This window comes from Centruroides sculpturatus, unplaced genomic scaffold, assembly GCF_000671375.1.
Source record: "Centruroides sculpturatus isolate CEXI.00-Female unplaced genomic scaffold, Cexi_2.0 scaffold346, whole genome shotgun sequence".
In the NCBI taxonomy this organism is placed as follows: domain Eukaryota; kingdom Metazoa; phylum Arthropoda; class Arachnida; order Scorpiones; family Buthidae; genus Centruroides; species Centruroides sculpturatus.
Window position 1 is genome coordinate 585,505 of NW_019384533.1, and position 17,732 is coordinate 603,236.

At 24.3% G+C, this 17,732-nt stretch overlaps 1 protein-coding gene across 1 annotated transcript in view; it reads right to left on the reverse strand.

The window, feature by feature from the left end:
• LOC111623102 overlaps window positions 1-2,783 on the reverse strand; it is a 9,647-nt gene extending 6,864 nt beyond the window's left edge. Inside the window, exons 1-3 of the mRNA XM_023365583.1 lie at window positions 2,727-2,783; window positions 2,452-2,597; window positions 946-1,042 (exon numbers count right to left, since the gene is read on the reverse strand). Coding sequence (XP_023221351.1) covers window positions 946-1,028 — 83 coding nt within the window. The 5' untranslated portion in view covers window positions 1,029-1,042; window positions 2,452-2,597; window positions 2,727-2,783. The remainder of the gene's footprint in view (window positions 1-945; window positions 1,043-2,451; window positions 2,598-2,726) is intronic.
• Between the last annotated feature and the right edge of the window lie 14,949 nt (window positions 2,784-17,732).

The window sequence follows — 17,732 nt, forward strand, 5'->3', positions numbered from 1 at the left end:
AATTTTAAAAATTTAATAAAAAAAAAAAAATTATGTATCATTCTTTTTGTGACTATGATTTTGTGTAATGTTTTGTAAGAAAATCACACCTTTACTCTCGATAACAAGCTATAAAACCCTCATAAGTCATCTTAATAAAATTCTTAAATTATCGCCATTATTTTCCTAACATAGTTGAAATTTAAGTATATTTTACTTTGAAGGTAACTACAGAATTTTTTTTTATATATAATTTTTTTTTTCAAACTCTTAAATTGACTGACAAGAGAGAAGATAAAATATACCATACATCATTATCAAACTACCATTAATTTTATTACCAAAGTGATTTGCAGAACAGTTTCTAGCAAAAAATATTCTCGGCTATTTTCTCATCCGCATCTAGGCCTCATAAACCAGATTATATTAGCGATCACACTTATATAAGTCATCCTATTAATACTTTAATCCTTACTTTTATTTGTTTCTAGTAAAATAATTTAAAATAAAATAAAATATATAGAGGAAAAAATGATATATTTTACTTATTGATAATCAGTAGAAAGAATAAATTTATCATAATGTCGTGAAAAAAGAAGTTCTGTATGGAAGATACCTCTTATTTGTCATATAAGACGTTGGATATTTTCAAATAATGAAATTCAGTTCGAAATTTATTTGAAATACTCTTTGGAAAACAAACTTTTCATTCGAAAATAATTTTTTATTTTATTTTTTTCATAGTTTTTGATAAATTTTCTTTCGTGCTCTGAAAATTTTTGATTGATAACACGTAAAAATTGAATCCTTTATATTAAAAACTAAGTANAAAACAAGACGAATCTTTCATAAAATATCGTTTTTTAAGAGAGGTAACTCGAACGGATACATGATTTATGAAAGGATTATTTTGTTTATTTTATGTGATAAATCAAAAGTGTTTCTATTAAAAATTTTTCTAAGTACTTACAAGGTATTGCCATAGTAGAATCATTGGGATCTGGGCTATATTCTTCTTTAGGAAAGTAGTCGATATGGAAACAATGCATTTCTGATTTTCCAGCTGAAAATATCAAAGTTTTTATTAATTTAAATACTTTTTTAATGGTTTAATATCAAATATTATAATTAAATTAATCAAAGAATTTTTTAATTATTATTATTATTTGATTAAGTTACAATTTCGTACTTTTTCCCTCGATTAATATAAAGAATTTAATAAAAAAAAAAAGAACTACTTAAATGTAAAATAGCATAGCTTAGTTTATTATGACACATCATTGCATTTTATTATCACGCTAATTAACTTTCGCAACTATTTTATGAAGAAATTACTTATATAATGCAATCAATACATTAATCAAATAATATTTTTTAAGCGGATAGCACATTGTTTTAGTTCTTTACGCTCTTATTTTTTGGCTAAAATATTCTATTTTTTTATATAAATAAATAAAAATATACAAAAAGTTATATAAAATGTCCATAAATATAAAAGAACGTTAAACGTTTATAAGCAACTAAAGAAGATATAAAAAAAAACACATGCAAATATTTAAGATCATCCATATACTCATTAGGAATCTCCCCTGAGAAGTAAAAAAAAAATCTGTAAAAGTAAATATAGTAATTTAATTCAATAATTTTTTAACACCTGATTCATTTCTATTTAATTTAATAAATCTTTGAAAGCAATCAATTTTTATATAACCAGTTAAAAGCATTTTTAATATCATTAAAAACTGAAAAAAATCAGATAAGGCCTTAACTTAATAATAAAAATAAAAATAATAAAAAATATATATATTTTGTTATTTTTCTCGTTTTGGAATAATGAAAAAAAATATATTTTTTTTAATTTAATCATTCTAATATTAAAAAAGTATATATTGCTTCTATACTATACATGTATACATATTTACATTGTACAGTACTTATTATTTTATAGTTATACTATATATTGTCTTATATATATATATGTACTATATTGTACTATAATCTATATAATATATATGTATAGTACTTATAATTATACTATGTACTGTATAGTACGTATTTATATTATTTTAAATCAAGCCATTTATAAGTAATAAGTGACTTGATTTAAAAATAATATAGTAGTTTCGTTGGTCAAAAGTATTATAAAGACTAAATTTTAAAAATTTAATAAAAAAAAAAAAATTATGTATCATTCTTTTTGTGACTATGATTTTGTGTAATGTTTTGTAAGAAAATCACACCTTTACTCTCGATAACAAGCTATAAAACCCTCATAAGTCATCTTAATAAAATTCTTAAATTATCGCCATTATTTTCCTAACATAGTTGAAATTTAAGTATATTTTACTTTGAAGGTAACTACAGAATTTTTTTTTTTATATATAATTTTTTTTTCAAACTCTTAAATTGACTGACAAGAGAGAAGATAAAATATACCATACATCATTATCAAACTACCATTAATTTTATTACCAAAGTGATTTGCAGAACAGTTTCTAGCAAAAAATATTCTCGGCTATTTTCTCATCCGCATCTAGGCCTCATAAACCAGATTATATTAGCGATCACACTTATATAAGTCATCCTATTAATACTTTAATCCTTACTTTTATTTGTTTCTAGTAAAATAATTTAAAATAAAATAAAATATATAGAGGAAAAAATGATATATTTTACTTATTGATAATCAGTAGAAAGAATAAATTTATCATAATGTCGTGAAAAAAGAAGTTCTGTATGGAAGATACCTCTTATTTGTCATATAAGACGTTGGATATTTTCAAATAATGAAATTCAGTTCGAAATTTATTTGAAATACTCTTTGGAAAACAAACTTTTCATTCGAAAAATAATTTTTTATTTTATTTTTTTCATAGTTTTTGATAAATTTTCTTTCGTGCTCTGAAAATTTTTGATTGATAACACGTAAAAATTGAATCCTTTATATTAAAAACTAAGTAATTCATTAACATATTTCAAAATAAATATTGGTTATAAATTAATTATCATTTTCATGACGTAGAAATTTATTTAAAATAAAGGCCAATAAATAGGGGAGATCGGGGCAACTTCGGCATGCGGGGCAAGTTTGTCAAGCGCTTTTTTTTTTAAAAACAAATTAAAAGGAGACTTTGGTTATAGGTTAGGCAGTTGAGTTTTATTGGTGGCTTGTTGAGTGTAGTGTTTTTATTGTTCTCCAACAAGCGTAGTTGAATTATCAAGCAAATTTTCATTTTCGTTCAATTCCATATAATATTTTTTTTCCATTTATATTGAATTGGCAGGTTTTGTTATAATTCCATGATAACGAAAGTTACTTTTCCTGTTAGAAGGATGTAACTTCAACTTATTCACGTGGCCAGATCGTGGCTTGGCATTCTGTTCTCAGGGTTGTACTTAATGTTTCGAAATCATGACTAGCGGGGTAAGATCGGCAACATAAAGCCACATTAGAAGCAAAGGATAAAAATCAAACAGATGATAAATGAAAACATGTTTGCATTTGTTATTCATGTATATATGTCTTTGAACTTGCATTTCGTTGTAATAATATTAAATGGGTGTTGGATTTGTATTTCTTTGTTTTAATAGTGAATTCCAACTTATACATTGTTAATAACATAATTTTATATACGTGCCTATCTTGCCCCATTACTGTTGCCCCTATACCAGGGGCAACTTTAATAAAAATAATTAAAATAATTACAACTTTACAAAAAGAGAGAAGTTGCCGATCTTGCCCCTATACCCGGGGCAACTTCGTCAATTTCTCTCTTCTTGTAAAGTTGTAATTATTTTAATTATTTTTATGTCCAAACTGATTTTAACCAGATGTATAGTAAGGTAACATTCCAATAGACAATATGCAAAAGATTTTTTTCAGTTTACAGCAGTATTTATTACACAAAATTTAAGTAAAGCTTAACATGCCGATCTTGCCCCGATCTCCCCTAAATTTAATTTTACACTTTTTCTTTTCTTTTTTCTACTTATTATTATAACAATAGATCTGAATATTTTTATTTATTAATTATTTAATAAATTAATTTATCTAAAGTTAATATAGGTTAAATAAAAGATTTTAAACAATAGAATTACGAATAAATAATAATATAAAAATACTAGAAAATAGAAAGGAAGCTTATAAAGAGTGTTTCTAAAATTAAGATCAAAGAAAATATCTCTGTTATTCGTTTATAAACCATTAAAAACTTGTTAATTATGATTAACTGTTTACAAATGAGAAACATTTCAATAGAACTCTATCTAAGAATCTGATAGAAACTATACAATTCTACGAATGAAATTATGTAACTTGTCGAATTAGGGCCCTATAAAATGCAATAATCATATTTATAATTTATATAAAGAAGTATTAACTAAAGTATCTCGAGAATCAATAAAGTGCCAAGTTCGATAAGTTATATAAAATATAAACAGAAGTTATAAATAGTTCATTAGTTAGAATGTTCGAAAAGCATTATAAAAATTGCTATGACTTTCTAAGTATTTATTATACAACAATTCTTTCTATGAAGATAACGAGATAAGGCAGATAAGTTATCAATCTTAGAAAAATATCTTGGTTATTGTCCACTTAATTCTTTCGACTTAGTAAAATTTTTAGTGTAAATAGTAAATTTACAAATAAATATTTTATTCTCAAGAAAAGTAAAATATAATCGAATGTTTGGCTAGTTACAATTTAACTAATTAAAAGTGTCACTAAGTTATTTGTAATATTTCAAGATGGCTGCATTTTTATTTTTATTTGTTTATCGTGAATGGAACAAATATGTTAAGACGATATGTATATATTTTTATATTTAAATGAATTAAAATTAAATTACTTATATAAATATATGCGTTGAAACAAGTGCCATTTTTTTGTTTCTTTTTTTTCAATATTCGAATTTGCTAAACGAAATTTATTTAGTAGATGGATGCAATATTTTGCTTCCGCTTTTTGCTTCCTTTCTGAAGAATAAAAATAATAATTTCTTAATTATTTGTTTAAGCTTATCTTCCTATTTACTTTACTTACAATAAATTTATTAATAATAAAAAAAACTAGATTAAAGAATATTTTAATAAGCCTTTTATTTCAAAATGATTTTAATTACATATATTGTTTATTAATGCGAACTGAACAGGCCTAAGTATAACTAAATAATCATCGAATCGAGTTTTATTTATTTATTTTTTTCATATAAGTTTAGAAAAATACATTTCTATAATTTAAAATAACGTCATAACTTGGTGATGGAATTTTTCTAAAGCTAGTGACCTGTAATCCGGATACAAAATTGATATCTGTAACTCCTTGAATTCTAGTTTCAATTATTGCTATCATTCGCTTTTTCTCTTTAAAATAAATAATAAAAACATAACTAAAAACATATTAACTATAACTTTGTTTTTCCCCCCTCCAAGTTGTACTATAGGCCTTATTTCAAATTAGTTTCCAAGTTATAATTCTATAAACTATAATGTTTTATATTATTATTATTATTAAATCTTAAACTGTTTACACATTTAATTTATAAATCTCTTTAATATATTATACCTGTTTTATTAGGTTAGATATGAAGTCTGTTTAAGCCTATTAAATCAATAAAATAGTAAGAATGATTTATTAGTTAATAAAATTTGATAAATATATAATAATTTTTCAAAAAAAAAAACATAAATTACATAAACCTTTACTATAAATAATTAATTGATTTATTTAAATATTTTATAATTTATAAATATAATTCTGATTTTTTTTAATGCTGAGAATCAGAATATTCTACAAAAAGAATGTATTTAACTTATTTAAATCTACAATTTAAATGTATATATTTTTTTAAAAGAATAAAATAAAAAAATATAAAATTCAATTTTTGATTATCAGTAGAAGTTTTTTTTATTGATTACCTTAAATAGGGGGAATACAATATATCCAGTTAAGTATTATTCTGCATAATGTGGTTAAACGATTTTTGTCTTTTAAAGATCATGTTATATCTATGAACCTGTTTATCGATACAGCAATAATGCAAGAATGATTTTATGAGAATTTGTCGATATAAGATATTACACCGAGGACCGTTATCAATTAATGCACTAAAAAATATGGTCGCATATGCCTTGCGTTTTGAGAATTTTAGTGCATTTTAGATCCGGAAAGAAAGAGGCCATAAACTTACTGGTATGAAATGCTAGCGCTTTTAGTATAAAAGAAGCTTTCTATAAAGGATAAAACAAGAAAAGTTGTGCATGAATTGTTGCGTGACAGCCGAAAATTTCTACAGAAACATGCAACGTGTTTTATGGAATATCATTTTGTATTAGTAGATAAAAATTTTTCCATATCTAACAGAGATTTTTGTTAAATATTTTGACAAAAGAATTATCTCGGCGATGAAATTTTCTGGTAGACTCGTTGATCTTAGTAATTTATGTGTATAGAAGATGTTTAAAATTCCGATTTTAATACAAATTACTTCCATTTGTATTTATAGAGAATATTCATGTCGATTTATTAAGGATATTTTGTAAGTATTTTAATAGATGCAATTGTTCTTAAAATTTATTTAATATTCATAAAAAAAAAGCATGTTCATGCAATAAGGAACTCCCCAATGACATTAATAAGTGAATCAATAAATGAATATTTTCGCTACTAAACTAACGACATAATAAACAAAGGTCACTATTATCGTTACAATAAAAAAAAAAAACAGCATGCATTTGCTAAATATTTAAGGTAAAGTCACAGAATTAATTCTAAATTATTATTATTATTATTATTATTTTATCTCATTCTCATCTACCTCAGGCACTTCTTCTTCAACTTTACCTTCAATTTCTCTTATCGTATTCGCACGTTTAAATCTCAGATTTAAAATAATTTTAACGTTTTAACCGTTTGAATTTATGAAATTTTAACACATTCCACGACTATATACATTCAAAATACTTTAAATTAAATGATTTTTCCAGCTAGATTTAGAGANCTATAAAATGCAATAATCATATTTATAATTTATATAATATTATTTAATATAAAACTTAAATATAAAATGTTGTTAATTAGAATATTATGCAAATTCTTTCAAATTAATTGGTTATTCTGTTTTAAAAGATCATGTCATTTAGTCTACGAATACTAAACTTATTGTTAACAATTGTCAACTATTTAATTAATTATATTCATCTTTCCCTTTTTGTTGTATTAATATTAATCATATTAAACAATTGTCTTTAATAAACAGTAAGTCCATTAACAATTCCTTACAATATAACTCATTAACAAGTTAACCGAGAAACTTAATAGCAACTAGATAAACTGAATAGATCTTATAGAAAAATTATAATTAAATTTTAAAGAAAAATCATTCTTATATAGTACTATTATATGAACTTTTGCCATTATTTTAAACTATAAAATATATTTTATTAAGAGACGTTTAAATTATAAATAGTAATAAATCTATATATAAAACAATTTATAGTTAAAGACTGTGTTTCTTAGAATCTTTAAGCAATGTAGATTTTATAAACGATTTATAAGAGAAAACACGTAGTATCATCGTATATTAAAGAATTGATCTTATACGATGACAAGAACAGCCACTTGAAGGCAATTTAGTTCCCTTTCAACTCTTCCAAAATATGTGCCGAAACTAAAAGTATGTTTGGTAACTAAATAAGACGATGAAAACTGAAATCAAATTAAATTAAATAGGAACATTGATTAAAATTTGATTGGTAATTACGGCCATTGATGGCTGCTTGCATATTTGAATTTATTATCTCAATTTACAATACACAATAAGTACAATACATGAGTAATCTACCAAGTTCCTTAATTGGTTCATTCTTGTATCCAATTAAACTACTATTGTTTTCTTGTGAAGTAAAAATTCTTGCTGATCTGATTTATTAAAACATCTTCAAAGTAACACGTAAATGCCTATCTTTATTAACATCAATGCTTAAACCAATAAAAACGCTAAATTATTGAATCATATTTGACAACCAATAAGCGCAAAGAGATTCTTAAATTATTATCCAATGAATGTAAGGAGGTGGAACAATTTGTAAGTTTTAAGTTATAATATTAGATATTCATTACAAAGATTTAACCAATCAACATAAACAAAAATAAAATTGACCAATAGACTTAAAAACGTTATTTTTATTGTTAGAAAATCATCGTTTGATTGGTTATTTTAGTTTAAAATTCTAACGCTTAGCAAATTTCGATTCTTGATTAGATTCGAGCTTATGAATTATAAATTTATGTGAAAATCTACTTCATAATAATAAAAATATCCTTCTGTACTTACAAGTTAGTTTTCTTACATATACACACGACGCAAATTTAGAGTAGGCGTTTTCATAATTCCATTACCTAATTAGTATAAAGTATAATATTAAGAGATTCAAACATAGTTAAAAATAATTAAAACTCGACTTTTGTACTTAAATTACTTTAGCAGGAACAATTTTAAGAAATTAAACGAAAAGTCTTCTTTAAATATTTAGCTACTTCCGTGATTTGTCCACGATGCTCTTTAGCTAAGTTGCTTACCACAAATTATTTTCCTTATACTTAAATTATTTTCCGTGATGTTCCTACGCTTAAAATCAATGTATTAATTGTTATTAATTACTTTTACCCCTTTTATATCTTTTATAATCGTCTCTAATGTAAATTATTCGTGTCTTTTTACGTTAAGACGAAACGAGTTATTTCGTAATAGAAATTCTACTAAGATAATTTATAATTAATACGGCATAGTGAAGAATTATCTGCACGCATTTCAAAGCCATTAAGTATGGTAAACAATAAATTAATGATATTTAACCTTTTAATTATTATAATGAGTAATTATTAGCATTTAAAAATGCAAGTTTTTAGAAGCAATTCAATCATTTATTTGCTATATTTCGTAAGGTTTTGACTTATTTCTTTTTATTACTTTAGACAAAAATAAATATATTCAAATATATTAGTCTACTCTTATAAAAAAAAAAAACAATATTTTCTTTTTTGAAATATAAATAAATACGGACAAATATTTAGAGATTACAAGAATTAAATATGTTTAGTTATTTCAAAAATCATTAAAAATTGATTAACAAACCAAAAGTAAATGAGAATGTTATCAATCTAGCTCTTAACAATATCGAAAACATTAGAACAATAATGTAAATTGTTCTCATGCAAATTATCTTTCCCATAAATATAAATTGAATTTTGGCTTAATTGTTTTTATTTTTTATTTTATTTTTTTTTACAGATGTTCAACTCCATATTTAATATTCGAATCTAGTATAAAGTTTAATTACTTCTGGTTTTCTTCGATAGAAAATACTGTAATTTCTCAGAATAAATTAAAGAATCGTCATTTATTTCTGTTATTTTTATTTTTTGTTCTCTTTTAATTTACTTCTTTGCAAGTTTTATAAATTCGTTGAAGAATATAAAAGATATCCTCATTCAAATCGAATTTTTTTTTTTTTAACAAAGAGATAATCTTAAAGAACTCTTTATTTATGTAATTTTATAACTACATAAAATATGTATATTTCGATTGTGTATTGAGTTTAAATATAACAAAACATTATTTTAAATTTCAGAATAGAATAAACAAAGTTTAATTTTAAAAAACAAAAACTTAATTAATGTCAGTTTACAAATGACGAAGGATTTTCCTTCGTCTTAGGTTTATCTAATATAAAATTTTATTTATATTTATGTATTTAATCTTGTTTAATTTATTTATAGATAATCGAATTTATAGAAAAATTATCCATAGAAAAAATTAACATTTAATTTTATAGATCTATTCTAGTAACATATTTTTCGAGTTTAGTTACTTATGTTTAATAAAATCTCTGCGATATAAGTATAAAGAATTGAATACATAATATTCGTTTATATTAAAAATAAATTTATGTAGTTTTATAAATGAATAAAATATATATATATATATATTTTTTATAGTGGCTTACTTAATATGTATTTAAATAAATAAAATGTATATTTATTTATTTAAATTTAATTCCTCAAATTCGCTAATTAAGTTGCATACTTTAGTTTAAATGCATACATAAATTTTATTGATATATTGAGAAATAAATCACAGTTTAAAGTTTGTATAAGTCTATCGAAAAGACTGTTTTAGATTTAAAAATAAAGTCAAAGCATTAAAGATTTATGTAATTTATATTAAATTAGTTTATAGATTAATTGTATATAGATACATACAGATATTAGTTTTATGCATAGATTTATATTTATTTTGAATGGTTCAATATTAAAATTATTTACATTAGCGTTTAAATATAAGAAAAATAATTCTATATTTTATGACTTCAGAATAGAATTCAAAACTTTAATTTAAGTAATTTTATAAAGACATAAGAGAAGATTTCTAAGTAAACTTATTTGTTTTTTTAAACCGAAAAAGAATATATTTAAATAAAGAAAGTGAATATTTATTTATTTAAATGAATGGAATAAGTTCATTTAATATGAATCAAGTAGAATGGAAGCTGGATAAGACACTATTTAAATTTGTATCTTTGTAATGTTTTCATAAGTTTATAACTGATTCTGTTGACCCATATTTACAGCAAGGAATAGGGGGGCTACTAAACAACAATGAAGTAAATCATAATTTTTAATTTAACAAATAACTTTAAATCATCGTAATAAACAATAATTAAAAAAAGAATCAAATAGCATTAAGTAGTTTACTGTTAATTTTTAATGTTTCCTTCAGGAAGGCGAAAAAACGAAAATGTAGGAAAACTTGACATATATTTTATTTATTTATTTATTTATTTTACTCTAAAAAAACGAAATGATAAAATGAATTTATTACAAAGACGAAATAATCTACGTTTAAAGTTTAAATTTTGCCTTAATATCTAGCAATATTTTAGAAGTTAGGAAAAACAGGAAATTCTGAAAATTTCTACATTAAAAAGTAATTTGTGTACGGTATATAGGCAGTTAATGGAAAATTTATTGGTTACATTAATATTAATGTATAATCGTTAGAAGCCTTAATTATTGAAGAATCTTGTTATTGTTTTACTAATGGGGATTGTTGTTTTATTAATAACATTCTTTAAAAAAAAGTATCTTTACGGTTATCCGGGTTACAGCTTATTGCTTTCCTTTAAAACTTGATTGACGTTTTCTGTTGAAGAGAAAATGACGATGTTTAAATTTTTCCCCATTCGAAAAATAATTTGTTTTTATTTGAAAGGAAGATTGCATTTGTGTCTCAATTTTTCTCTACGCAGATAATATGTTACGTTCATATCTCGGGTTGAAAATTACATAAGAGAAAAGTAATTCGAGATAAACCAAATGCAATCATCTCGATTCCTCTCTAAATGAAAGTGTTTCATTCTGAACTAAGTATTAGTCTACTATTCTCGGATTTCTGTTGATATTTCTTCAAAACTTGTTTGCTAAATTGATCAGAATTAATCCCATTAATTCACCATAAATCATTTTATTATCTTTTCATACACGAGAGAATTTTTATCGTGATCATCTTTATGATTACTTATATTATCCTACTTTAAAATGTCGTCTTTTGAGAAACTTACTACAAAGATTTATTGTTAAATCTTGAATATGTCTGTATTATATTAAATTAGTAGCATTTAATTCTATAATAATGATAGATGTACACACTTGACATCTGTTTTCTATTATTTTCTGGCTTTTTCTCCTTTACAATTAATGTTTAGGGTCATCTGTTCCTTATGATTTTTGTTCTTGCGAGATATTTTCGGTTCGAGCAAATTTAATACCAAAACTTATGTATCAATATATATTTTCTAGACACTCAAACAGTGAAAGTGTTGCGGAAAAAAATCGATATTCCAACACGTTATTTTTCACTTAAGCATCCTCTACGACAATAAAAATTCTTATATAATAATGCAAAAGTAGTGATTTTTTTTTAAGTTTGATTGTTTCTCATTTCAAATTTATTCTCTTGTTTCTAAGAATATTTCATTTATTGACAAATTCCTTTCCGTCTACTCCTTAAACGTGTTGTCTCCGACTATTCCTTCTTTCCAATAACTCTAATGACTCCAAAGAAATTCCATTTTCTCCAATAGAAGTTCACATTTCTTTTTCTCTTTCTCCATTGGCTCAGATTCTTTCTTCTATAATCTCTTATATTCCAAGTAACGAAACTAGGTTTCTGCTTGCTTTTTTTTAGGATCTAGATACAATTCACATCACAATCTTTCTTTTTCATACATACATACATATATAACCTTGTAAAAAAAATAATAAGCAAACTCGCTATATTTATATGCAGAATATATAGAAATCCTAGATCTACAGTATATAAATCTTAACTTTGAATTGCATAAAAATCGAAAACAACGTAGTAAACGTATACAAAAATCTGATAACGGATACAATGAAACGATTTCTGTTACCGACAAGAGAGAAGAGAGAGAGAGAGAGGAAAAAAAAATTTAAGCTTTCAAACATTGAAAGATGTGGAAACCGAAGGAGGTTGAGGATTTTTCGTTTGTATAACTTCCATCAATACAAGAGTATTGCAGGCAAAGCAAGTCAGCATCTACCTTAGGACAGCAACGCAGACAAGCAACGTGAATGACAACAACCACCTTCTGATCGATAAAACGCTACTCAACTTTTTTTTCTCCATTCCAACATTCAGAACTCGTCTCCACTGATAAGTGTCCTTTTACGAATTTATCGACTTATTACTAATATTAAAATACCCAACAACCGAAAAAATTTTTTGCTATATTTCTTAAACTTTTTTCTATAGAAATAATAATAATAATAATAATAATAATAATATATATATATATATATAGACTATATTTTTTTTTTACTAATTCTTTGTGTCTCTATGTCCTTAAATATTTCAATTTTGTTTTTATATTGTCCACGTTAACCTTGTTTATAAATAGCACTTATTATTATACTAATGTAGAATTAGTAAAAGGAGGAAAAAATTAGTCAAAAATAAGACAAAATATCTTTATTTTTACAGGTGCTATTTATAAACAAGGTTAACGTGGACAATGTAAAAACAAAATTAATATATTTTTACTAATTTATTTTGTTGTTAATTTAATAGTAGAAATTTTAAAGGGATAACTTTGATATTCTATTAAAAAAAAATTCGTTAAATAAGTAAAGGAAATGGCTTAAAATTATATATGGATATTTTTGATGGATGCATTTTCATAACGCAATAATATATCTATCTATATATAAGGTCAATGTAATTGAATTTTAAATCAAATGCAAAATGACTGGAAGCTGTAATTGTGTGACTTATTCCCCGATTTGCTTTAGAAAATCATTATTCTTATTCCAAATGTATTTTACTGGTTATTTTTTTTATTATTATTATTATTTTATCTCATTCTCATCTACCTCAGGCACTTCTTCTTCAACTTTACCTTCAATTTCTCTTATCGTATTCGCACGTTTAAATCTCAGATTTAAAATAATTTTAACGTTTTAACCGTTTGAATTTATGAAATTTTAACACATTCCACGACTATATACATTCAAAATACTTTAAATTAAATGATTTTTCCAGCTAGATTTAGAGAAATCCGTGTTTAAAATGAGAAAAATTACTGTAACTCGTTCCACGTTAATCCTATATCGTATTGTTTCGTGTGAATAAAATGAAGGATTTCATTAATAAATTTTTAATTTGTTTTAATTATAATTAAACGTTAGATGTTGTATTTTATTGGTTTAAAAGGTATCAATAATGTGTAGGGATTTTTTTTTAGGTGTATGCTTGGTATGAATCTTAGCTAATGTGCTACATCTAGACATTTGTAGGGAAAGCCCAGAGGACATTAAATAATGGTTGTTTTACGAAGATAAGGGAAACAGACTCCAGGCTAAACTTTTAATGTTCGTCCTCTTTATGTAAGCACCTTGATAGAAAGGTTAAAATACGAATGGATGCCGTGGTTATTGACATATATTACAAAGAAATATTTCAAACAAATTTCTAAATTATAAACGAATTGTCATTCAGGATTGAGTTTTATGAATAACTTTCGAGATAAAGATAAGAGGAAAACTCGAAACGTATTGATTAACAACTTTAAAATGACTAGAAACTGATTAAATTCTTAATAAGTAATTACAAATTATAATTGATTTAATTTAATCATAAATTAATCATTTGCGTTTATAATTCTAATTTGAATAGCTTAATTCTGTTTAAATAAGTAAAAATATAAAAGAGAAAATAAAAGATTTCTGATGAAATAAAGGTGTATACACAAAAATGATAATAATAGAAAAAAAATACTGATTCTAGATTAGAAAATGATGCTAGATAAAGAGATTTTTCGTTTAAAAATATATTTTTTAAAAAAATAATAATGAATAAAAAGGATTTTTGATTTAAAAATGAAAGAGAAGGGCGTAGAATAGGAAATTTGTTTAAAAGACGTAAGATGATGCTGAAAAAATACTGTTAGACGATGTAAGATGATGACGTTAAGAGAAAGAATGAAGAGTAGAAAGCAGATACTTTATAGAAAATATTATAAAAAAAATAATAATAATACTGAAACAATATAGGGTATATTATAATAATGTTTGTATATAATGAATTAGTATTGAAAAAAAGCATGCTTTTAAATGCTGATCTTCTGTATAAAATAACTTAAAACAAATATATTTAGTGATTAATTACAGTTTATACACGATATGATTTAAAAGTAATTATATTACGAACGTGTTACATGCTACCGAATACATTACTTTTATAGAAAATACAAATGTACTGTACAGTACTTTCTTCTCGCTAATTACATTAAAATTGCATTATGTAACTTTCTAAATATACCAAATCGTTATTGAAAGTTTTATGCCGTTGTTGAATGCATTACTAAATTATATTGATAATAAATTAGTAATGGAAGATGTTTGTCAATGGTATAAATTTTTATATTGAATTGTAACAAGAAAAGTATAAATTCCTATAAAACTTTACATTATTTTCAAACAAATTTTTAAATTCTCCTTTATAAAAATCAAGTGTTTATCAAATTATAATTAAAATCCTTAGAGACTAGCAATTGGAAAATTGTTATAATCCTGACGTCACCTCCACCAAGGACTATTCATCATAGATTTGTCTTCGCCATTCTGCTCCAGTAATTTATGCAGTCTGAGAAAATCGAAGAAGAAAGAAGGCGAAGAGAGAGAGAGAGAGAGAATTTCGTTGAATATTACATTAAGTAAGCAAAGAGATTGTAAATATTTTCTTAAGAAGTAAAAAAAAAAAAATGATTTTTGGAAAATGGTTTTTTTCGTCCTCACAAAGAACAAATCCCATCTCTGAAAAGACTTTATATAAAGGGGGAAAAAAAGATAGAAAGAGATAAAGGTCGATCTATTGTTTTTACTATTCTAAAAACAATTATGAAGAAAAATCGACAATTTTTCTTTCCAACTTTTATACATTTGCAAGCGTAAAATTTTCATTTTAATTAATTTTATTACTTAAAAAAAAGGAATCGATTTATTTTAATCGATTAATAATAATAATTGTAATATTTCTCTACTTGTATATTTTCTTAACAAGTATTTTCCTACTTGAATTATCTCAACACCTTTTCAAGATCTTTAAAACTTTCTTAAAAATAAAAGTATTGCTTATTCAAGAATTCAGCTTTTGTCCTGCTCTTATAATATATATATATATATATATTGTCAACACGAAAGAATAATAGTGTTTAGATCGATAGAAGCTTCGGAATCGCTTTACAAGCTTTCAAGTAAGTTGACATCGAAATAAGGGTACGAAATTCAGTTATTATGCTACTTGTGTAACAAAATTATCTATTTTTAGCTCAAAAATTGATTATATTTTAACCTTAAAATGTATTTTAATTCGTATATATTATTGCAGTATTTTTTTTTTTTTGGTCATTACCGAGTCTACACCTTATTGCATTTTAATTATTCCCAAGCTTAAGGTATTTGTTTGTTTTTTTTTTCTTAAATTAATCTTTATTTAATTATTTGTTATTCTTAATTAAGTGAAATGGTATGTAAATGATTTACATAATTTTAATTTTTGTTTTAACTCCTGTTTGGTCTTATTAATTAATTATTTATTATTTTTTCTTTAAGGGAAGAAATATTGGAATTGGTGTTGACGATTTCGTCAAGATAGACGACTCTGTGAGGAAAGCAGACGATTTCGTCTCCTCAGGCAGAACACTAGATCAATAGTTGTGCAGTTTCTGACCGAGAGATAAGTCTTGCTTCTCCTGATGGATGACTTCAACCCTATGTAGTGGTTCTCCTATCCTTACATATCCCAATACTATCGAGTTTAAAGGAGCAGAACGGAGCATGGAGCGAAAAACATGGAAATATATTTGAGAAGAAAAATCTTTCGATTATGATTAATCTAACGTGAATGAGATTTAAAAAACTTATAAAATTAAGTCGTATATATCTTAATTAAAAAACATATTCTTTCTGTTTAATGACTAACAAGGGAAAAAACTCAGGAGACAATTTTTATACTATACCCCTAAGCTATAACACTGTTTTTAATTAAAAGCAATTCAAATATTTATATAAAGAAACAATAAAAAGTTTAAAGATTTTTTTCTTCTAATTTTCTAAGTTTGATCCAATTTATATATATATATATATAAAAGTATAAAGAACTGATACTGTAATCCTCTTTAGTAAAAGTGAAATGGTATCGTGTGCTGAATATATAATTAAACACTGTAACGAAATTTTAAAATTCTGTTAAAAGCTGTTTAGAAATAACAGAATCTAGAAACAATTTACATGCACTTTTATATATATATATATATATATTTCAGCATCATTACCTTCAATTGCGTTTCTTTCAATGATGATCGTGGAAAAGAATCGATAAGATATCGACCTTAAATTCTCTTTATCTTAACTTCGAAAATCAAGTTTGAAGGAGTAAAATCATTGGAAAACTTTGTAGAGAATCTGTCTAAACCTTAAAGAAAGTTGGCAACATACCCAATTGCTTGAAAGATGAGTTAAAGTCTTGTTTTTTTCCCCTCTCATTCCATCAAATAATCCTACCATATATCTCTCTCTCTCTCTTTCTACAAACTTCTACCATTTTCGTCATCAACCATTCAAAGAAAAAGATAAAAAAATACTCTAAAAAAATAATAATTAATTACTGCTTCTCATTTAAATTTATGCTTGGAAGATTCTTATTTAATAATTAATATCCTGGTAGAAAAAGAAAAGACTGCAATCTATACGAAAGGAATTTTATACGTTTACTATTAGATAACTGATATAAAATGATTTTTCTGTTTTTATACGAGAGATAAATGTAATTATACGATGTATACTGCAAATATCTGATGGATAGAAACGTAATTTTTTTTCTTTTTTGCAATGTAAAAAGGCGTTTACAGTCAGAAACATTTTCTTCCAAGTGTCTGTCTATCGCTTCTGCATCACCGAAGTGATAGGAACATTTCTTGATCTTGTAACCATGGATACGGATACTTATAAGAAGAAACTATGCCATTTCTAGATACTGGAGGTGTCAGTTCTCCTACGTTACCGTCTCGACCCTATTAATGTAAGAAATAATCTATATTTTTGATACGATTTTCATAAGAAAGAAAAGAAATCGTACATTGCAGATTAGTTGCATTCTAAGTATTTACTTAGG